The 24,370-nt window shown below is 49.3% G+C and overlaps 1 protein-coding gene across 7 annotated transcripts in view; it reads right to left on the reverse strand.

Moving 5' to 3' along the window:
* LOC100115432 overlaps window positions 1-24,370 on the reverse strand; it is a 167,359-nt gene that overhangs the window by 24,480 nt on the left and 118,509 nt on the right. For 6 of the 7 annotated variants that reach the window (XM_008207569.3, XM_008207570.3, XM_032599028.1 and 3 more), the window contains 5 exons: window positions 9,577-10,035; window positions 8,815-9,506; window positions 8,371-8,731; window positions 7,802-8,247; window positions 7,139-7,340 (listed from right to left, as the gene is read on the reverse strand). In XM_008207569.3, coding sequence (XP_008205791.1) covers window positions 7,142-7,340; window positions 7,802-8,247; window positions 8,371-8,731; window positions 8,815-9,506; window positions 9,577-9,810 — 1,932 coding nt within the window. In that variant the 5' untranslated portion in view covers window positions 9,811-10,035 and the 3' untranslated portion in view covers window positions 7,139-7,141. Of the gene's footprint in view, window positions 1-7,138; window positions 7,341-7,580; window positions 7,676-7,801; window positions 8,248-8,370; window positions 8,732-8,814; window positions 9,507-9,576; window positions 10,036-24,370 lie in introns of all 7 variants that reach the window. The other variant, XR_004344847.1, reaches the window with a different exon arrangement.

Genomic DNA, 24,370 nt, shown 5'->3' on the forward strand with positions numbered 1-24,370 from the left:
GTAAAGCTCTCGGAATGAGTTTTCGCGATTTTCTTTTCGACTCTCCGTGCGTTTATCCTCTATATTCCTTCTCGCTCTTTCTCTCTTGCGTATACACATAATAAGATATCTCTATCTATCTATATTTCTCGGAGTCTGGCTTCCTCGCGATGCGCTGCCCGCGTAATAAATTGTCCGCTTTATTGCCAACGACTTCCCTTCATAAACAGTAGCTCTCAGCTTTGCCGCTGGCCTGCAGTCTGTGTACGTATCTACGTATAATGCGTGTACACGTAATTTAGCCGCTCGCGGCCATTATGAGTGCGATATGCGCGGCGCGAGCTGCGAGGTCCTTTTCCTCCCCGAGTGCGAGTAGCTTTCTCCTCTCATCCGCTACGCGCGCGTGTGCTTTCTTTTTTCGCGGATTTTTCTTTTATTATAATATGCGCACGCGGCATAATGGGTTTCTCCGGTTAGGTATTATTCTACGGTATTGTTCGGCCGCTGCTGCAGAAACTCGTTTCGGCGAGAGCTGCACGTATAGCCTCTGTCGTAGCCGACGAGAGGGATAATGTGCGCAAGTAACAGAGGGAAATATAAAAGGAACGAGTTATCCCACACGTCGATACTGCGTATTATAGTAGAGAAACGACGAGCTGCAGTGGCTCGTATCATTTGTCCCGCGCGCGGTCTTATCGCTATTGGAGATCGCTATAATCTTACCTAGGCCGAACGGAGTAAAAATATCGCGAGCGCGTTTACAGTCGAAAGATTAAATGAAAATCCACTCTGAGAGCTACACGATGTTGAGCAGGTATACTGCAAATCATCGATACATATCCCTACGGGCAAAAATCCTCACGCGCGAAGCCTATTCTCCCATAATCTCTTCCTTCCTCTTCCCCTTGAAGAACGGCAAGTGCGCGGCGGTGGTTCGCGGTGGGCGTGAGGCGAATGCATTAACGCTCGCGCCGATGTGCGGAGTGCAAAGGCCAAGAGAAAGAGCATAGCAGAGAGGAAGAGCTCATAGATGAGCCGATCGAGGAAGTGCAGCAGCAGCAGGCTGCACGCGTAATAATAAAGTGGTATGCGCGCGGTGTACTCCCGTCACGGTCCAGCGGCAGCTGCTACCGACGCCCACGCGATGCAGTTTCTCCCCGAGAGATTCAAAGCTCTCGCGGTAATGTAAAAGCGCGCTTCAGTCGATTCAGCAGCCCTTTTTTTGTACAACCAGCCACTGCAGCAGCAGAGAGACGTGCGTGAGGTAGCTTTTCTGCGCTGCCAGTCGAGCGTACAGGGTGATTTTGAAAATTGCGCGCGAGAAGGAGAGAAAAGCTGAGAACCAGTTTCGCGACTCTTTTCGATTTCTGCAACGTTGCATTCGGCTGCTATACCGCTCTGCTAGACGTGAATTTATTAAGGCCCTCTTCTTCCCCTGCGTGAATCTCAAGCAAATAACTGTCTGCGTTCTCGACTCGTCGATTTTTCAGCGGTTCAGCCCTGTCTCGAGTTTTAACGAGAGAATTTTTTCATTACCGCAGGCGCCTGCGAACACGTGCTTTCACGATCGACTTCGGTGGATACGTAAGGGTCGTTTTATTGCGTTCTTGTACATAGTTTCGAATGGAATACCTGTGTTATTTATTTATTTTTTTTCATTTCCGCGATAGTATGCGGGGCTGCTCATCGCGAGGGCCATTGCGGTTGGCTCAAGTCGCGAAACTGCCTCTCACTCTCTCTCTCTCTCTCTCTCTCTCTCTCTCTCTTTCTTGGGTACAGGCGTCCGTGAAATACATCGGCAATGCAACCAGCTTTCAGCAGAGAAATAGGCGGAGTGTCTTCGTTACGTCCCGAGTACGTGTCTATATATGTTTCATCATCGGCAATAAAATTACGTAACGGGCTAGCGCACATGTCGCGTGTACACCCTTAATATTCTCTTCCCACTCGTTCGTCATTACGTACACATAGCCGCGCGTCGGCCTACTCGTTCTCAATACATGCGCTCTCGCGAATCTATCTCAGCTGCAGCAGCGTACGGCAAGAGAAAGACACATACGAAAGCGCGCATGGCTAATTCGCGGGCGGCGGATCCCACGATTAGAACCAGCTCGAGACTCGTTCTTCCTCTCTCTCTTTCTCCTTCTCAGCACAGGCTTTTTCCGCATAAAGGACGACGAGCGTGTGTATCCAGCGATAAACCAATTACCGATCTATGCGCTGGACAAGTTCGTCGTTTCTCTCTCGGGTTCGCTCCGGTTCGGCTTGGGAGAGCTGAGGACGAGCGATCGTTATCGATACTGCTATCCGAGACTGATCGGACCGAGAGGAGAAACGACGACGGCGACGCTCTGCACTGCTGCAGGCGCGTGTGCGGCTATATGAGAAGGAGACTCTATACACGAGATATGGAGATTTATTATTGCTGCACGTCGAGTTGCTTTGCTTTTTTCGGGGGTGGCGACAGAGAGAGAGAGAGAGAGAGAGAGAGAGAGAGAGAGAGAGAGAGAGAGAGAGAGAGAGAGAGAAAGATATCTGCACGCGAAACTCGAAAATTTTACTGCCTACCGGAGGGATATTTATTGGACAGCGTATGCGCGTGCACAGGAAGTGTGGATGCGAAAGTGGGTTACGAGTGATGAAGCTGCTGCCCTCCGTCGTTATGTGCTCTTCTCCGAGCTGACGGAGGATGCAATCATTATCTCGTTCGAGATCGTGATTTAAGAAACGTTCACTGCACTGACACGTGGCTCGAAGTAGGTGCACCTATACAGCGTCGTTGCGCAAGGGATATACCCAAATCAATTTGTACGGCTGCGTTAAAGGACGTATAGTCCGGGGCCCAAACAAAGACGAAATTTATCAACGTCTCGATACACCCGCTGCACGCGGCGAACGATTATACAGAAGTCGAACAAGCTAATTGTACCGCTTATCGCGCGACAGCGAACCAAACGATCCACGGACACAAAGCCTGTGTACACCGAGCCCAGAGAGCGCATTTTTGGGCGTGTACACACGAAAGCGGAAAAGGGCGCGGCGACAACGAGCCGAAAATCTCCCGTATACACCTATAGCAGCCGCGTCGACGGTCCAAATAAATTCGACACCCACTGATGCCTCTCTCTCTCTCTCTCTCTCTCTCTCTCTCTCTCACTCGAGGAAGCGAGAGCGACGCGGGCGTGGGCGCTTGCTCCTTAAAAGGCCGGCCGGTCTGGCGTCCTTATAGGAAACGCAAGCGCATCCTCTCTTCCTTATGGTACCTACGCCGCACGTACGACACCTTCTCGCGCTCGCCCATGCATTTTAATGCACACCTATGCAGCCCGTTTCAGGTTGACAAATCGACGGCGAAGAGTGTGCACGCGAGCGAATGGGCATTTTTAGGCGACGCGTTTCGAGGAATTAAGCCGAGACTCGCGCGGATTTGGAGCGGAAATTGATTTTTCTGCAGTAGGTCTACACGCTTCCTGATCGTACGGCGTATAAACAAAAATGAGGCGATTATAACAACGCGCCTGGTATGGACCACAGCCATCACCACCGCCGTCGACGTCGACGACAATAAGGGCCATAAGGTAAATGGGTGAAAAAAGTCGTGCCCGCGCGCAGTGAGTCAGGACGTCGTCGCCGCGCTTGCGCTCGCGCCAAAACGAAGAGTGTAGGCGCGCGCAGACAATGGGTCCGCGCGCTACCCGTCGCTGCACTCTCTCATTCCCCATATAATACCGGCGGCTGCATTTGCATGCAATGGACCTGCACGCGCTGGTAATTCGATGAACGCGGATCCGCGCTGCGTTATAACGTGCGTTGCTCCTGTCACAGATGCATACATCTGCAACGCGAGGAGCGAGACAAGTCAACGATAAGAGTCGAGCAGCTGAGTCGTACTGCGATGCATGCACTTCGGATGGACTGACGTTAGCGCACAGTGGTTAGAGCACAGGTCTCTGGCTCTCGGATCCGCGAGTTCGAGTCCCGTCGTCTACTTTTTTTGCTTTCGACTCTGTCTCCTCTCCGGTTGTAACATTCCGCTGCGGTTTGACGTGCCGCGGGGAGTGAGAGCGAAAATCGATATGCTACTCGCTGCAAAAGTCTCCGATTTGTTATACATCTATATAGAGAGCAATGGTTTTTTTATCGGGCGATGCATCGCGCGTCTGTGAATTATTCCCGAGTCATATACGGCAATCGAGATCGAGGGATCGCGCAGTTCAATTAGGCGCCGAGTCGATTTTGTCTGCGTGTGATTTATGGGGCGAGGTTGTATTATTGAATGTTCGCGCGGTGCTTTATTGAATTATCGGCTTTTCAGCTATTACGCAGATTATCGCGGCGGCGAAAGTTTCGCCGAGAAATTTATTCCGAGCCATTGCTCTGAGTTATGACGGGCATTATATTCTATCAGAGATGTGTATTCGATCTGCTTTCTAGTAATTTGCATTGTCGTTATCGCGTCTCGAGCGAACGTCAAACGCCTTGTTTACCGCTGGCCTAGAGCGCGACCGTTGATTAAAACGTCATCGCGAACTTCCATCTGAGAACTTGTGTAACACCCCCGAGAGACAAGTATATAGAAACTTTACGATAGTTTTCGTCAGATTTATCATCGCTTTCCAAAATGCTTGCGCAACATCCCGAAATCTTCGAAAAGCTCTTCACTGCCACAACGCGAAGCGAGATCGCGATCGCAACAATATGCGCGGCCCGCGTACTGATTTACACCGGCAACGAGAAGAAAGAGACCAAAATCACGACTCTTTCGCAAGCTGTCGTGTATACAGCAGTCTTCCGTTTTTACGAGCGCTTTCTCTCTCGCTCGCGCGTAACACCGGTTATGCACCGCCGCCGTCGACCTTGCGCCGTGAAATTCGTGCACTTGGCACATATGCATACAGGAGATACACGGAGTAGCTGGCTCGTTTACCTGCACCTATATAAGTACTGGCTTTCCCACGACATATACAGACGAGAAAGCCTTAATCGCGAGCGCGCGAGAGGTGTGCACCTAAAAGACGTGCTGCGCTCCTCTTTTATCTAACTGTTGAACACGACTCGTTCTTCGCCGGACCTACATTTGTCTGAAAAAGCGTGCATGCAGGCGCGAGCGCGGTTATCTCGTTTACGGTTAGACGAAAATTTGGTATCAACGCGCCATGACGTAAGATTCCGCGTAAGTGTCTTATGTGCGCGGTATACAAAGAGCCGTTATGCCTATGCACTGATGCAGCTGATAGATGTTAAAAACAAAGCCGCACCGCGCCATTCTCGTTTTTTGTCTCGTTCCTCACAAAGGGAACTTGACGCACTTCGCTGTGACTCGCGTAAGTATACGCTAGTTTGACCGGCTAATTTACACGTACGCGAGTGAGAGCGCTATGGGAACGTCGTGAGACTGCTGCTGCTACTACTGCTCTTTTTCTTAGAGAAATTCGAATGTGACGCGGACGGGGCTTTCGGAAAACTGGATTTCTCGACTCGTCGCGTGCGATCGTTGTCGCTGAGTGATACACTTTTTTTGCTTAATTAAGCTTGACGCTGTGAATATTTACATCGGGAATATTGTGCACAGATTACTATTACCCTTCGAAACGTAAAATCCAAAATCCCACACTGAAATCTTCGGCGATAAACTGAAAATTCGCGGCGTGGGAGTAATCGTCCGCGCGCGCTAGCTGATTTTACGCAATTTTCGCGCAGGCGAGCGCTTCATGCCGATACATAAAATAAGCTCCGAAAAGCCTGCAATTACATAAATTCTTGATTTATAGCCTCGACGCTGTTTATGCGCAAACTTCGATGCGCTGTGTTCCCTATTATCCCTTCTACGCTGGGCACAGGGTATTATATACACATGACGCTCGCCGAGGGCAGAAGTCGACAATAAAAACGCCCACCCGGCGGAGAAAAATTCCCCGGCGTATATAATATATGCATTATACATACGCGCCAGCATACATTCGCTCTTTCTCGAAAACAACTCGGCGAACTGTCGCTCATTCCGAGGGCGCTTTACGCGTATATACGTTTTCACGGCAGCCAACGAAAACTCGCACGCGGCCGTATTATATTATTAGTTCGTATAAGTTGAAACATACGGCGACGTCTCTCTTGGCGCGGCCACATAAGTGCGGCTTAACGAATCTCATTTGAATAGAGCGAGTGAGGCGAAAGGGGCCGAAGGCTTTTACGGCGATCGGTAAAATAGGCGGAGGCCAGGGTAATTGATCGCGTGGATCTTTACGACGACGGGCGAGAGCGACCGAAAGGGATAAATGCTGCGGCGTCGTTCCTCTCAGGCTGCTCTTTTCTTCCAGAGATGCAAGAGAGAGAGAGAGAGAGAGAGAGACAGACAGAGAGAGAGACAGACAGAGCGGTCCTTGAGAGGAAGGGCCCTCGCGAAGGACGGGACAGCTCCCGAGCTGTAATCTAAGTACCCGGCGCAGGTGGAGCGAAATTTAAAGCCGCACGTGAGTATTATAATAACCTGGGTTCGCTCCGCAGCTTTTTGGATTTTGCGAGTATTCATTAATGGGCTCTTAAAAATATCGAGTATGCTCGTCGTTATATATACGGTATGTATAGCAGCAGTGCGGCGTTTAATTTGTAGCGGTGTAATAATCGTCGAGGCTTAGCAAACCGGAAAATTGCGCCGAAGAACGATTTCGGAATGTACACAAGTGTGAAAAGTTTTGTCGACGAGATAACAATCGGACGTATAAGCCTACCACCGTAGTTAAAGATTTCTCTATAGCTATGCTCCGGCGCTCGTCCACGGACCATTGTTTCCGTTCGACTGGAGCTTTTTTACTCCCGTCCAGCCCATTACAATCGCTATTCTTGTAACATTGTGTTCGAACTTTTCTACTATCCTTGCGTGTCTATTGTACTTAACGGTAATTAAATTTAAATTTGTTCGTTCAGCTAACAATAGCTACTCCTAACACCTCAATATAAATCGATACGCGCGCGGCGAATACTACAGTCGGCGGAACCCGCGTGTCGTCAGACGGCGAACGTTCGCAGATTTTCCGAGGAAGCTTTTTCGTGTTCCGCGCACTGCAGCAATATATGCTCGAGTGAGTTACGTAAACGCACTGTACGTGTATACGCAGAGTATAATAATGATAAAATAAGAAAAGCGAAAGCTGGTACTCACGTGTTAGAGGTAGAGTGTCCCGACGCGCCTGGGTGCGACGACGGTGACGGCGAGCCGGGGTCCGCATTTGGTTGGCGGCAGGGGTGCCACCGTCTGCGTTGGCGGCGTTTCCGGTCTGACACAGCCGCCGCCGATGCCGCTTCCGTTGCGCAGCTCCCAGACGAGGTTCGTCAAGGAGCGCGGTCTGCTCAGTCGCCGCGATCTGTCAATAAGACACCACACGTATTCTTTCTGTCCCTCGATTCGCACATTCTTTATTTTCGTATTTCGATGGATATTCTCAAAGGGTGATCACAAGAAACATATATATTTTTGGGGGGATTTAGCATCTACGTATGTATATACATAACGTTTATAAAAAAAATTCAGAGAGATAAATATCAGCAGTGTCTACATTGTGGAATAAATAATTATGTAATTCTTTGACATGCGAAAAACATACTTTTCTTGGACAATATTAAAATCGGACATAAGCTCTTGTTGATAAGCCTACGGATGAGATGCCTGTTAGCTCGTTCGAATTCCGTATAATGTAAGCTATGTGATAAATCATGAGAATTTGAGACAAAAGTGTAAACTCAGACAGCCGAATGAATGATTATAAATATGTAATAATGCATGATAGCAAGAGCGTGATTAGAAAGACCAAATTCAGCGACGCACCTCTTTTCGGGCAGCTTGGCACCGGCACCGGAGTCTCCCGAGGTTCTGCCGCCCGAGTGGCTCGAGTCGAGCGTGCCGTCGAGCTCCATGGCCTGCTGCAGATTCGTCAGGCTCTTGTAGCGAATGTTGAAGAGCGGCGAGCCACCCTTGAAGCCCGGCGGCGTCTCCTTGAGCGGCGAGGCACTCTTTTGCCTCATGAGCGGCCGGCCGCGCTGTGTGCCGCTGTTCTTCACGTAGAGCTTGGCCAGCGGCGGCTTCTCCACGCGGTGGTGAGCCATCGACGTCGTCGTCGTGGTCGTCGGCGGTAGAGTCTCCTTGACGGCGCGACGTGTTCGCTTCTCAGCCTGGTTCTTCTTCGTGGGTATCGTCTCGATCGGCGGCGGCTCTGGTCTGTCGTCCAGCAGCGGCGCGATCGTCACTGTCACCGGCGTCAACGCCGGGCTACCCTGTATTCGGAAGAAAATTTTTAATAATTCTATCGGCGCTGAGAACTTTTGTCACAAGATACCGCAAATGAGTAAATGATTTTCACTGCGTGTTTTACATCGAATATAAGGGATCGTACTAACCAGGCCGTTGTTCTGTTGATTACTGCTGCAAAGTCCGTTGCCGAGGGGCGCGGGAGTCTCGTATGGCGACCTGACGCTCTTGGGCAGAGGCGCGAAGCCCCTGACGTAGTCGTAGATTTGGTCGATCTCGTCGTACTCCTCGGTGTAGGAGGCCGGAGGCACTCTGTTCTCGTCGCGGCCGTAGCCGTGTCCCGGTACGCTGTGCTGGTGATGGTAATGATGATGGTGGGCGCTGTGACTATGCCGATGGTGACTCGGCGCGTTCGCGTTATCCGAACTCGCCGAGCGCCGCAGAAAACCACCGCTCCGCGCCTGCCGGCTGGGCTTGCTCTCGCCCAGTCGCCCGTCGAGTACGTGTGCTCTTCAAGAGGAAAAAAAAAAAAAAATAGAACACATATTCTGGGTAATTCGTCCCTGCAATACGTTTCAGAAAGCATCTCTCACCTGTCGGCTACGTCGGCCACGAGCCTCGACGCCCTGTCGACGAGCCTCGTGAACTCGGGCATCGCTCTGAGCGCCTCCTCGTTCCTCGCCTTGACCAGCTTGAGCGGAGCGGCGAGGGGCAGCGCGACCGCAGCGCCCTCCCTCTGCAGCGGCAGCGCGAACACGTGCTCCTCCTCGAAGCTCGAGAGCAGTCTGAGCTCGGGCAAGAACTGAGAGGATGACTTGAGTCCCCTGGGCGGCTGCCCGTGGACGAGCCGGACTGTGAGGGGCAGCCTCTTGCTCAGGAGCGCCCTGGCCGTGTGAACGCCGCTGATGTTGTCCTCGCGCGCGAGCGCACTGAACCGCGCCCTCTGGTCCATGGGCAGGAGAACGTTGTCGCCCCGACAGTCGACGCAGCGCAGGAAGCGTCCCCGGCCCGGCAGGCTCAGCTCACCGAGCACGGCGATCGTCTCGCCGGCGGCGAGGCTGCGACTGCCCTCTGGCACGACGATGCCCGACTCGTCGAGCTTGCACGCGACGGCGCGCACCGTTTCGCGGACTAGGGCGCCCTCCTCCGGACATCGCCGGGCGAGCTCGCTGACGGACTCGATGCCCCGCACCGCGCGGCCCTCCTCGCTCAGAATCTCGAAGTAGCCCACGTACGAGTCCGGAATCGCCAGCCGAGGTCCCACGCCTACCACTCGGCGTCCCTCCTGTTATTTTTGTTTATTTGAGAAAAAGCCGCCTCGTTTGTATCGTACGTTAGAAGAAAAAGAAAATTACCTTAATTTTGACAGCCTGGGCGACGATCTTGCGCCTCCGGCCGGCAGACACGAGTAGCGCGGTGCTCTGCAGGCCGGGTGCGGGCAGGGTGGGCACGCCGAGGCCGCCGTACTGGCCCTTGGTGATCTTGATGACGGCGGGCAGCCGATACTTGCCGACAAAGTCGCGCAGATACGTGGCCTCGTCGGCCCAGCGGGCTGCCGCCACTATTATCTGGCCGTCGGTCGCTGCCATCCCTGCAGCAGGACGTGCGCGACAGTCTCCTTGGAAGACCGAATGATGCCCTTAGATTTGCAAATTTTTCTCCAATGACACAGCTCACCCAGCTTTCCGGCCGCGCGCGCTCTTCGAGTGAGGTACGCGCTGTTATTCGTCGAGGTTCAGATGGCTGCGGCGGCGAAGATGGGCTTCTTGCGGCTGCTCCTGCTGCTTCGACCTGCTTGGCCGTCTATGCTCCATCTGAAACACACAGAGGCAGAAAGAACGCATTAGAGTATCGGCTGTTACTTTTCTCTTGTTCGCGATTGAAAAACGTGTTTTGCGTCGCAATCGCGCGTTCAAAGGGGGCGTCTTACAACGAGGTGCGGAAGTTACGTGACTACTCCGCAAAACTCTCGCCGTTTAAGTAGAAAAATGCAGCCTCTCATACGCACTGCATCGGGCCGAAATGATTTAGCCCGCGGGGCATCTTCGCTGCGCACGAGGGAAGGCAAAATAAACAAAGTAAGACCAGGAGAAGCCGGTAATGACAGCTCGCGCTTCCTATACTCCACGACAGAATCCTACGAATTACTCAAGAATTTCTACAATCGACCCTAAATAGGGTAATCTCGTCCTCGAAATTACAGCCCGGCTTCCTTATTAGCAACAACAGCTCGAGCGCGCGAGCGTAATACGACTCCATCTCTATATAACCTTTCCCTCTCGCACGTATCATTCCTTCATGCGATAAAGCATATCCTCGAGGCTGTATATGAGGGAATCCACATACAACACTCGGATTGATGATTCGAAGCTTTTTTCTCGTGCTTTAACCCTGGTACATAATAGACCAGACGCTACTTTTCATTGAATTTGGATAGCCGAGAAAGCGATTGTCTGAATCCTTATATAAAATTTTTCCCAGTTTTTGAATTCTCATTCTCTGAATGTGTTCTCGTGGATTAACTCGTATACACGGACGAACGGCGAGACTACTCATACGCATACATAGGTGAGCGTTCCGTTTGTGATGTATACCGAAGGGCTAATTAGCGGCGACCGGTTGCGCGATTTCCACCCGACACTGCACATTAAAACGCGGAAAAATAAAAATTCCTCTCGGAGAAGCAGATGCCTCGGCGCGCTGCTGCATCGGCCGATAGATCAACCACCTGTGGCGGAAGAGCTCCGGCAAACGCATGACGGCGCCTGCGCGCCGGCAAAAAGCTCTGTGACGTCGTCAACGTGATAATGGAAATATGATTCTATTCTTCCCGGCTCAATGCGTCAGTGTCTAGCTTTCGTCTACCCTTTTTTGTGAAGCAGACACGCGAGAGCTTTTTATTCGTCGCGAGAATTGCAGCGGAATGGATAAATAACGATGCATCATTATTATGTAATACTGACGCGTCTTCGAGACGAGATGAACTGGTTCTTCTTTGGTATATCGGGAGCATAAAACACAGCATTATGTACGCCGAGATAATCCAGTTATTTCGAGAGTGTATACCTTTATGCCGACGCGATTCTTAATTGATCGGTGCGGCTGTATAAGAGGTAAATGAATGTGTAAAACGCGTACGATAAACTGTGACTGACGGTTCGATTATTATTACATCGGGAGAGTAATAAGCTACTTTAACATACAATCATCAAGAGGAGTAGTATACAAGTACGTCGAGTGAATTCATGTATATTCAACATATATAAAGCGGGTTTCGAATATAAATGATGCCTTCGATTCCATTTAATGTCATTGACGAATGGGCGAATCGTTTAAAACCATTATAAAGCCCGCGGATTTAGCGAATGATGGCATCTTCGCTTATCGTCGATATTGATTCCTTTAAGCACGTAATCACGTTTTTAATAACTATCCGTGCAATTTCGCATGCAAATATAATAGAAAACAGATCGCGACTCGTTAACGTCAATGCACCTACATGTACGCTCGTATCGACAGAAAGAAAAATATGTAATCTTGTATACACACATGCGCAAATAGTAAAAAACCGATCGATCACCGAGCAAGCGAACGAGCCCAGGAAAATAAACACCCCGACGCGAGTAACATATAATATTGGTTCCGCAATTTTCTCCCCGACGGATTTCGCTGCAGAAGGAGCACGTGCGTGCAAGGCGCTTTTCGCAAAATTTACGAGACGCGGCGAGAAATGCGGGGCACACACATTACAGGTGCAATTTCGAGCTGCGCGCGCAGTGCGTTAAGCGAAGAGAACGAGAAAAACAGGAAGGAGTATAATTTCGAGAAAATATCGAGACGAGTGAGGTTGCTATACAGATGCGCGTCGATCGCCATATGGCTTCGGGTGTGTTGTTTATTTTTGTTTGGAAATTTTCATACAGACAATATGTTTATCGTTATAATGCGCGACCTTCGGTGACGTTTTCCGTAATTAGAATACGAAAATTTGCATAATATTCTATTACATTATCATAAAATTCAATTCAAGCCCGAAAAGGTTTTATCCTCATTTGAATACGTGGGAAATAAATTCCTCGCGACCACAGCAAAAACCTGCTGTGCATGAAAATATTTTTAAAAAATCTTCATCAATCAATGGCAATACCCACACGCACATTCTACACACGACAATATAAGCTCATCCTTCAGAGCAGCGCGCTTCGCAATTTCCGATAAATAAACGAGGAAAATAAAAAATCTCTCTCCATAAACACGATCCACACTAGCGCTCCGAGCCAATGTAAGAGCTGGGCACCCAGACATACTCAGTGAAAATCCATCCTATACCTATACACGCACGCGCGGCGCGCAGCTAAACACTCGCGCTCCCATTGCTCGGCGCGCGATGTAATAAATTCAATTTGAAGCACTAAAGGCGCGCAATTATAGCAGGCGGCGGTGGCGGGCCCCGCAGCTGTTCCGCATCGGCTTCTCCTAATAGGAACGTGACCGAGCGCTAGTCGGAGAGCTCGGGGCGCTTTATGTGCGCGCGCGCGCGACTACTGCAGCCGGCGGCTATAGCCTGCAGGGGGAGAGAACGCGAGAGAGACGGATGGACGTCGAGTTTGATTGAACGATATACGTGTGCGCGGCGGAGTCTTTATGAGCCGCTGCAGTGTGTGCTTAGTCGCTGGGCTTTTTAATTCTTACGATAATGTGAGCCTGTGCTGGAGAGAAATTCTGGTTTTTGTGTGTATGGCGAATTGATGGATATTTGCGCTGCGAGGAAGACCTACGACGCTTAATCCTCTCTCGCGAAGAATCCCGTGAATCGATGCCGTGCTAAGGGGTGAAACCATCCGTCATGCTTGGATGCGTCTAAGTTTGCGCCAAAAGGGGGAAGCTTTTCAACCTCTCGCGCGGAACTGCAGCAAAAAACGCACGTATACCTGTAGAATAATACAAAACGCATATCTCAGCGGCACGCGGCATTGTTCAAAAAACAATAATGCCCGTTCGACAATGTTCGAGCAATTATCTCCTAATCAAATCAGTCGAGAGTTTAATTCGAAAATAACGGTAGCCTCTATATAACATCAGGCAAATCTTCAATCGCTGCGCGGCCGTAGCTGTATACACGCCCGATGTACCCGTATAGCTTTAGCAAAGCTATTCTTGTAACGAATAAACGGCTGTATGTAAGTGTACGACGACCGGCGATCAACGGCAGAAGAAAAATCAATAACACCGTGCAAAAAAGCGGCGCAGATAAGAGAGGTTGGTGACCAATGACCCGCGGCGTCGTGACAGGCGCGCCTCCAGGAAGTCATCCGAGCTGCGCTGCCCCTACTTCTCTCTCTCTCTCTCTCTCTCTCTCTCTCTCTCTCTCTCTCTCTCTCTCTATCTCCTCTCTCTCTCTCTCATTTTCTATTTTTCTCGGCCTACCTTATTTATCTCTCTCTCCCTCTCTCTGGACGCCGTCTGCAGCTGTCTATATAATATCGGAGAGACGCGCGCGCGGGAGCCGCGCGTGTACTGTATTAAGCGACGGGTATATCTCGCGGAATCATCTCCGGTGTATTAACGACGCGGTTTTTTTTACAGTCGCGTCCGCTGTCTGGGGGAGCACTTATTTGCGGAACACCGAGTGTGCAGTATGTGCTGTGTACGTCGCGGCTATAACGGGTAGATGTAAGTTTATGGGAAAAAGTTATGGCGTTATGAGGTCGATTGATTGAGTTGGTATATGTACCGTAATGAAAAGGTGATGCGGCTAATGTGATTATAAATGCGCGCAAGTTTAGCTTGCGCATGTGCGCGCATCAGCATGAGATGTCTAGCCAGAGAGAGAATTTTATACTCGCGATGACCATGCTGCATCCGTCTACAAGAAAGTATCCGAAGAGTAGAATCACGTGATAACTGTCCGAGCCTCTCCGCCGCGCATAATATGATAATTCGTTGAATATTATACATTTGCAACAAATTTTTCCGTTTCGATCCCCCGCGCGCGCGCGCCTATACATTTTTCACTTATCGGACGAGGAAATTTCCAGCGATCCAATAAAACTTTCCGCGGCCGATGGATGAAATTCGATAAGCCCTCCTTAATTACACGCTGCTGCAGCCGTAGCAGCGCACACTCTCGCTTCACGTTCTGTGCAATCGACGAGCGCGAAACAATTGCGCAAGACGCAAGCTGTTGCGCGCGCGTGCCGCGTTTGGCGCCTTTGATATAGCTACGTGCGTACAGGCGGATTCTGCGGAGTATGGGGATAATCTTGTTGGATGTAGGTGAGGTTCATTGAATCACATCGTTCGGTTAATTTGTACCGAGCTGCAATCGATCATTAAATTAAATGATCCTGCGGCCGAACTACAACTTTATAGATCTCGACGTGTTAAAAAATAATCCCAAGCGGAATAATAAAATTACACATCTTCCACGCGGATACTCGCCAAATTGTCACCTCGCAAATTTCCCACCGAGATTTCCCAATTTTCCACTGTGCTCGTAGTCCAAGTGGCGAAGAAAAAAAAACACAATAAGGCATGTAGCCTCTATCTATCCCTCCATGAGAACGACAAATGATAGCCCAAGCGCTAACCGCGCAACAACACTCCCCCAGCTCGATTGTATAATCCGCGCGCGAATGGGGAATTAACCTGAAAGAAGGAAGCCAGAGAGCCGACGCCTATGCAGTGCCGACGAAATTAAAACTCGTAATTAAAGCTACGCGAAATTGGCCCGTTATACAAGAGGGCAGCCTCTCCGCTTGCGCACGCGCGGCGGAAATAAAGAAAGAGGGTATGCAAAAGCCGATGTGTATGTATAATACGCGCTCGCTTTCCTAATCCAATTGCCGTACAGTTTTCCCGGCTCTCAATCTAATTACGTCGCACGCGCGACGAGAATTGCATTATGCGCCGTATACCTACGGTTTTTTTCGCCTCAGCTGTATGTGTGTGCGCGGCAAGGCAAGTGACCTCGCGAATATTTCGCGTGGCTAGCCTAGATTCGGTCGGTAAGTGTTCTGCGCTCGAATTCTTTCTGGGTGAGAACGAAGGTGAATTGACTTGCGGCTTTTAAGCCAGCTGTCTGCTCGTGCGTAACGCATACGCATGCGTGCAGCGTGTGCCGTATACGCACGCACGCGAGCTTCGACGTATTGAAATATGAGAAAGTGCGCGCAGCGATTTTTTTTTACGAGTGGCTCAATTTGAAAAGAAAATTTCATGCGCCGCTGTTCGTATTTGTACACGCGGCGCACACTGTGTAGAATACTCCTTTTTTACTGCGTCACTGGACAAAAGCGCGGACCGAATTTCTCCATTGTCAGGCTGTAGACGCTCGTCGAAGAGACGTGATAAATAATAAAAACGTAGCTCGCGCGAGCGCAGGGCATAAAAGTCGCAGGCGCGAAAAAAAGCGAGAGCCGGCGGCGCAGAGAGAGAGAGAGAGAGAGAGAGAGAGCTCCTTTGAAATATCCCTATTAACCCAAAGTCGCCGCGTCACCTCATCATCGCGGCGAAGGTCGCTCGCGCCCTTTATCCGCTAGGCTCTTACTCTTACTTGCGCGCCGCAGCCGCCGAAGTGAAAGTCCTTCCTCGAGCGCGCGAGCGCGAGCGAGCTGCACATAATTCGCCGAGCCGGCGATAAATCACTCGTCCGCAAGAGCGCACGCCGCCTGCAAGCTCCTTACGTCATAATAGAGGAGCTGTCGACCGAGAGCTAGGCGACATTCGTTCTTTGTGTGATTGACGGCTATCGCGATGAATATGCGCGGCGGGTTTGTGGACACAATGGATGTAGGTAATATGATAGAACGGAATTTTGTTATTGGTATATCTATGATAAGATATTGGAGATCGCGTCGTGCGTTGTGTATAGATAGAGATTGCTGAGAGATCGCGCTAGAGATGCTGTGCGCGATGTTTGGCTTATCTTATCCGCGGGAATTTTCGAGATGCGAGTGTAATCGCTGCTTCTTGTCTTCCAGGGCTTGCAGCGGATTATATCCGGCCAGGGTTCTGTCTTGTTGGCTGGTAAACGCTGCTACTCTTCGCGTATCGGAATTCGAAAAGCATCGCACATAAGTTTGATCTTGTAAGAGCGCGTTTCGCAATGTTCCGATTACAGATAGTTCGGGAGGACGTATTTCGTAGATTATGCCAGTGGAAAAGGACAGGGTCTAGTCAGACGTTGAGCAGTGCGCACTCATATCGGCTGCAAAGCCCGCATTAGCAAACGAGATTTGTAGCTCGAATTTTTCGCTCAAGCTTCTCACGGGACACAATGGAGTGCTAATTTTCAAAAATGATCGCCTCCTTCAAGAACTACATCAGACAGTCGCGCGGCGCGCGCTGTATCGTTGTCATAATCTACTCCGAGACCCTAATCCATCTCACATACAGCCGTAAATCTATTTCCTGTACTGGTGTGTATAATATAAGCTCGGGTATTGTCTCTTTGATGTACACGCTCGCGTTGCGCAACACCGCGATCCTCGTCCTATCGATTCCCTATCTCCGACTGCCCAGCCTCTGTTGCGAAAGGAACTCGAAAAATCTCGCTCATTATCTCGCTCGCTCATCGGTCTATGCTCTCGATATCTGTTCATACGTATACACATGCATACCGACATAACTTGTTGCTAAAACAAAACGACGATACGCGTTCTGGAGATAACTGCTCGGATATGCGACGAATTTCTTCGCAGCGCGCGTGTGTTTTCGAAAGTGAATATTACGAGAGTCCCGAAATTATTATGCCGTTATGTGGTCCGCAGATAGGATATCGACGCGTAGGGTGTTGTATAACAACTCCAAAACAATGGACTAGAACGGAGCGGCTGATATAATTTATAGAGATGAGGGGACAGTATAGGTACACTTGACGGATTGTTTTCGAAAGTGCTCTGGAATGCCAGCAGTAAAAGTGAATCAACTCTTCGGGGGGTGTCGCCGTGCACTAAGCGTTGTATGGCTCAACCCTTTTCGGACGGATAGAGCTGTATGAGAGATAATTTATAGAGATCGCGGGAGACAAGGAGTCGACGTTTCGCTACACGTCAGCCAGCCGTTGACAGATCATTTTTTTGCCGTTATAAATGTATCACCGCATTGCTAGTAGCAATAGCCACCCAAGTGAAAGTTGATCGCTGCGGGACATAATAAACTTGGCCGATAACTCGACGCATAATACAAACAACGTAATTATTCCCGATGTGTCTAATTGCTCGCTGGCAATAAGCGCGAGAAAGAAAGTGTCGGTGTTATAAGTAAGAGAAGACGAGAGATCCTAAATTGATATCATTATATAGAGAACAGCAGTAGCAGTTCAGTGTCATCGGCTGATTAGCCATTATGGAGTACAGAGTCTCACTGTCATTACGAGCGCAAATAGAGAAAGCTTCTAAGTGACCTTTTTATGAACGTATACTACTTCGACCTCTGAGTTGCCCGTGCCCGCAAGAGTGCAATTGCTGCAGTGCTGTGTTATGGCTGCATATAGCTGCGCGCGCGCGCTCGCGAGAAAGCCGTCATTCATCATCTAAGGAGGCTATTTTCCGAGCGAGCTTATAGAGAAGTGCGCGCGTAAAAAGGTGAGCTATGTTGAAGCGCGAGAAAAAACTCGATGTGCAATTTGCGTCAATTAGGACGTTGCTTATTACATTTCTCTAGCTTTCCTCGCGCGTAATCCGGCCGTACGTCGCGGATCGTATTTTTTATCGGGGAAATCGAGCGAGCTCGAGCGTTCTCATTAAAAGCCATTGGCAAAAATCCATTGTAATTAAGCCGTAATAACACGCTTTCGCGATGGCTGACACACGTGATACTTGACAAGTATGTAAGAAGCTTTTAAGGGACTGGACCGCCATTAATTCGTCATCATCCGCACGCGAATATGTATACAAAGATTTACATCGTCGCGGAGTACATTGTCTTCCAGGACAAGTCCAATCTACACCTCCGACCGTGCATAACCGAAATGCGAAATTCTAGCCTCGCACTATAGCGCATTAGTTTATACGCTCCTCTCGTTCCTCTATCCCACCAACGGCCAACAACTATAACAACAAGCCACTCACGGGAGAGCTCGCAGGGGTAATAGAATCAAGTATAGAAGCAGCTGGCCATAAAGCCTCACTTACCGCGCTCCGCGTGCGAGTGTCCCGAGGGGGCGCGGGAGTACATAAGTACAGCTGGAGCTTGCACGATTTCCCCCTTAATTACCTCATCCGCGAGTCTGGGTGCGCTCGCGCGCGTTAATGAGAGAATATTAAGTCGCGGCGGCCTTTAACGACGCGCAGTTTCCCTATATCTGTGAGGAGGGGTTCGCGCAATCGTGCGCGTGCAGTGCAGAGCTTTTATTGCGCCGAGATGCTTTTTCGCGCGAGACCTATGCGGTGGCTCAGTTTTTCAGTGCGATCGTTTTCCGGGATATGGAAAAGTATAGACGCGCGTAATTGACCTGCTGAGCGATTAGAAAATTTATAATCGCGTAACGCAGCATATATAGTATATATAGGAATCGGCCGGTCGATTAGCGGCTATTTTTGCTTTATATCGCGCTGCACTGCGGCCGCGAGGTCGTTCATCCGCTAAATACACGAATAATCCCAGTTGTTACGGAGGTTCTTAAACCCTCTCTTATTTGCCCCGCGGCAAAGACGAGCGCGTATGTGTAGAGTCGGTGCTGCTACTACCACGGGTGTAATATGCGCGTAAATACACGTGCGTGAGCTCTTGCCGCATTTGTAATTCCTTCCTCTGCTACAGCCCGATGTCCCGTCCATTTTCTCTATGCCTACTTATACGCGAGTATGTACGTATGCTACAGTATGGCCGGAGAATGAGAAATAGCGCATTCTGCTCGCACCTCTCTCGCGATTGCGTGATGATCAGCTTCTCTCTGCATCTCAGCCGCGTATTGTGCACACATTCGAGACACCGAGAACGAGAGCTCGACGATATCGTCCGATCTCTCTGCACTCATTCAGAGAGATAATCTAATGGACTTTGATCCGTCGAACGAGCAACGGAATCACACACAGTCGAGATCGACACAACAATTCTATCAAATCCACGAGTAACAGAAAAAGCGCGAGCTAGTAATTAAGTCGGAAATTCCAAGAGGTGCAGACAAAAAAGCTGCCAATCGAACGCTCGGCTGCGCCTCTAAAGCGATTACCGCCGACTTTTCTCTATCTCTCGTGTCTCCCCGCGCATTGTCACAACAGAAGCGTGTCGTAATAGATCCCGAGATCGCGAGCGAGCGCGCGCGAAAATCCCCCAAAGCTTTGTACAGACGCGGTCTCGTGAGAGATAGAGACGGGCTATGCGGTTTACACAAGCGTCGTGTAAAGGAGCGTTCTCGGGCGAGAGCGATCGATAAATCAAGCGGGATTGAGTTGCGCTCGGAAAAAAAAAATTGCCGAACAATGAGGGTCTTTCTCGTGACGGCTGTGTAATGGGGTTCATCATCGTCGTCATCTTCACTGAAAGTCATTAATTCCGAGGCGCGCGCTTTATTTGAATTGGGAAACGCTTTTGCGAAATATGTATACCCAGTGCTCATATCGATGCGTATGTATCGAAACTCAATTTTCCTTCTATACTTGTTATTCTCGCGATGTGCGTATAACATAAGAACAAGAACGAGTATTGGGGTTACGACAGTGGAGATGCAAGAAGAAGAAAAGTAAGAAGCGTTTCCTCGAAAGACTGCAACATGCGAAATGTCGAATGAGCCGAGAGGGAATTTTGATTATACTTTTATATCGATATTGCTGCGTAATGGTCGTACGCGCGGGAAAATTGAATTGTGTATATATGTGCTCTCGGCGAGCGTATCAACGGTCTCTCGTGTTACTTTTACTGAAAGTTTCGAGAGGCTTGGAAAATCGAGATCGGGGATGGAATTAGACTGCATTTTTTGCTGCGGCGCGCAGGTTTTTTACTCGATTCGACGGCTGATTTGTATCAGACCTATGCTGAGAGTATTGATCGAAATGGACGCAATATACCTGTTTTTTATAATAACGCGGATAATTTTGACGAGTTTAGGTATAATAAAGAGAATGCGCAATCGTGATTGCCGTAATAATTTGTTGATATATCTGAATTTTATCGAGCTTGTGCAATTTTAAATAAGTACGAATATTTCAATCATATAGTTCATGCCGATAGTACAGTGGCGCAGTGACTCAGCGCTGAAGCTATTAGCTCCGTAACTAATTTGTATGGAATATGTTATTACAACATTTTTATACATTCCACCATATAGTCGAGTGTTCATACAAAGTAGGTTGTACTTTCAATAAAAAATTTTATACCTCGTTTCATTTGACATATTAATCACACGAATTCGAATAATTGTTCCAAAAGAATCAAACAACAATATAGATATACGTGTTATCACTATTCTTCGAGATTGTGTAAAATCAGTGTCGCTATCCTGAAGATATTTTATGAAAAGTAGTTGATCACAGCTCGTTCATGTCAATCTGACATCGTTGACACGTAAGTAACGTTTTTTAACTGCGATCGTTAATTTTTGAAGGTTACAAACTTAAAAGCCGGCATTTCTCACAGACTCGGAAAGTTCATCAGCGGGCCCGAACAAGACACTATTAAGGGTTATAGATGAAAATGCCAATGCGCCACCCAGAGTCGCTAGCCAGAGAATATATGGGCTGCCGGAAAGAAAGCGAGAAGAAAAAGGGCTATACTAAAATTGAATTCTCTTTTTCCTCCAGTTCTTTAATTCCAATTTTTGCCTCGAGTCAAGCCAAAAAGTCAGCATTCCTCGGCAAATACAAAATTCGTTGTCTCTCTAAAAACAAAAATCTCTCGAACATTTAACCCCCTATACATACACCGCACACGCACACCCATCCACCGCGCGAGAGATGCTCATCTAGCCGCATAAATAATTGTAGCGCGTTTCGCGGGTGCGCGATGTGTACGCGTAAGACTATACCTACCCGCAAGTATACACGACGTATACGAGCGCGCGCTCGCGCGAGTTCTGATTAATGGGTCGATTCACTTGCTGCTCGCCGGGCATATCTATACATCCGCGACCACCTTACGCGGTGATCCTCATCTTTATTAATAGTCCGCGCGCATTAGAAAGACGCGCGCGTACAATACAAGCAAGCAGATGCTAACCCGCGATATTATATCACGCGCGCGAGGGAGTACCTATATATAAGCGGAGGTGCTGCGGATTTTTCCGCGCGATTAATTACAAGCAAGTTGATGTATTCGCGCAGGTGACTCGCTTTCGAGCGAGCGGATGAAAGACGAGATCGGGAAATCGGATTTTTATATTCTATATACATACACGAGCTTGCGCGCAGTGCCTTTTCTTCATCGGGCGCTTGATGCATGGCGTGGCCTTGGGGACGGGAGGGAAGGGTGTGCGAATAACGACGAGTTGAAAGAGAAAGACACGGCCTGTGCGTATCTGTGTTTCAGCGAGAGAGGCTTAATTAATCGGGAAGAATGCGGCACGCGGTGCTTAACCCCGCGCGGAAAATTATGACGCTCGCGCGGCTGCGAGCTTACGCCCCCGCGTCGTAAGGGGCTTATAATATCTCAGGCCTCCCAGCTCACTATCTGCCATGGAATTTATACTCGCTTCGAGCTTAATTTGCTCGCGATAAATTACGCGCGGAGAAAAGTCGACTCCTTGGTGTGAATGGGCTCTGGAAGTTTATAATCATCCGAATTGCGAGCGCACTCGATGCACGAGCACAGATATATATACGGTTTATTTGAGGAAAAAAAGTGAACTGTTTGCGCTATGCGATACCAGTAGATTTTTGACGAGTCAGAATACCGCGAAATCCGTAAACTTGATAATAAAGAACGCGGACTGGAAAAGCGCCGGTGGAGATAAGCCGGAAGGATTGATGAGGATCGAGGCAAAGATCGGTATCGGACGCACACGAACGCGGTATGAGCAGCAGCTCTCATTCTTTCCTGACTCTGCTCTTAATTTATGATGTGCACATATCGCGCGCTGACCACACGCACCGCACGGAATTTACGCTCTGGCTTTTCGAACGAGTTCCTCAGCGCTCGTTTTCTTTGAAAACGCGGCGACCGGTGTGCGCGCTCATACGCCTGCGCGATAATTGTGATGAATCGAGAGCCCGCGCACGGTATACGGGAAGTGCAGACCCACTTGACAAAAATTCCCAGAGACGAGCGGGACTCGATGCCGCGTATAACGTCCGCTTATAATCTATAGAGGCCGAGATATTATTTCTCTCGTCTAGCCAGCTTTATGGAACGGAGGGGCGAAAAAAGAGGTTAAGACAAAAGACTGCTGCCGCGTATATCGAGAGCAAAAAGCCAGCCGTCTGTTTCTCCTGAATTAACGGAGCGCGAACAGTCTCGAATCGACGAATGACGTAAAAATTCAGCCCGACGAGCGGCAGAAGAACGCGAGCTTTCGTGAATCGGTAGCGAAGAAGCGTGCGATGTGTACACCTATAAGCCTACGCACAGATAACCGCGCAGAAAGAAAGCGAGAACGGGCCGCGAGCGAGAGAATGGGAATCTCTAGTCGAGCGTTGCAAAAGCCTGTTTTTCACGGCGCGATTACGCGCTCGAGGAAATCTTATTAAACGCTCGGTCGCGTCCCGAGAGTTGTCTGTGTATGCGCAAATGTATAAGTATATACATATTCATGCGAGCACACATCCATAGATTGAACGGCGTGCTTTTTAAAGGGTAAAAAGTTTGTTGGTTTTATTTTGCTCGATTGCAGCTCTGTACGGCGCGGAATCACTCTGTTTACATTTGTGTGTATAGCGCATTATGCTCACACAGGACTGCGCGCCGAGTTTTTATTACACACTCTATGGCTGTGTTTTGTCGGTGCGGCGTGATTATACTCTCGCGGGTTTCTCAATCAGAGTCGCGGCATGTTGAATACGTTCGCGCGCTTTTTATGCTCCGCGCGTATACCAGAGAGTTGGCAATTTACTTTAAACGATCGGAGAGGTTAAAGTATCGGTATAGATTTTTCAGCCCGATCCATATATAATACGCTCGGCCTTTTCTCGCTAATTTCATACAAACATATCTTGTTTTTATCGCAGCTGATGGGGATACAAGAGGAATCGAGAGAGCGCACGAAGTCGGATCTGATGAACGCGATCTCTCTCTCTCTCTCTCTCTCTCTCTGGAGAGAGATCGCTGCGCTCTTAATAAGTGACGTCAATCGCGGATCGGGGGGCATAACTTTTTGCAGCCGCGAACTGCTCGCGCATCACTGGGGCAGATGCAGGGAAAAAGCGCTATGAGCACGATATAAAACGACGCTTTATTATCATCACATTCAGCAGAGCGTAATGATCGCTGATAAAAAAGACGTACCGCGCGCGATGCTGTACACCGCCGAGAGCGAAATCTCATTGCGGATGTATTTTTATTAAACTCTCGCTTTCAGTCGAGTTTCCTTTCCATTAAATGGCGATCACCGCTAATTGAATTAAATATTATGGCTACATCGAACTTTTTCTAGCGACGAATCGCCGCCGTCTTTGTATACTATTGTACTTCTCGGCTTTGAAAATAGCTCGTCTTGACAAACTCGGACCTCATCTACTTATATCTTCAGCCCGTCGCTGATGCACTCGATTGTTTACAGCGATCGATATGACGCCTAACCGAGCACCGTATATCACAGACAGAGCAGTAGCGCAGCCCACAACTCTGCCCAACGGCGCGATAACTCTCGAATTAACACGGCTCACTGGAAATCACTCGCGAATTTTCCTTTCGCGCGCGCCAGTTTCGCAAACAGCATCGGAGCAGCAGCGACGAGTATAAGTATTGGCAACCGAAGCCGCAACCGCTGCGGTTTCGGCGCAAAAAATGTGGCTGACCAGCGCGCAGCTGTCGCTACATCGGCGAGTACACGGCCTTGCGCAAGGGCTATTCTCGCGCGCAGACGATGCAGTGCGCTCCGATGATTATTGCTGCAGTTTATACTGCAGCGGCTCGGCAATCGGTTCGCGACAGCGTAATTGAGTGTGTCACGGAAATAAGAGAGAGGTATTGCGGCAAGAAGCTCAGCGGCGACGATGTATACACCCCGGATTGATTCGACGCGGGCGCTTATGGGTTCTTTCGGGATTTCATTGG

This window comes from Nasonia vitripennis, chromosome 4 (genome assembly GCF_009193385.2).
Source record: "Nasonia vitripennis strain AsymCx chromosome 4, Nvit_psr_1.1, whole genome shotgun sequence".
NCBI classification, from domain to species: Eukaryota; Metazoa; Arthropoda; class Insecta; order Hymenoptera; family Pteromalidae; genus Nasonia; species Nasonia vitripennis.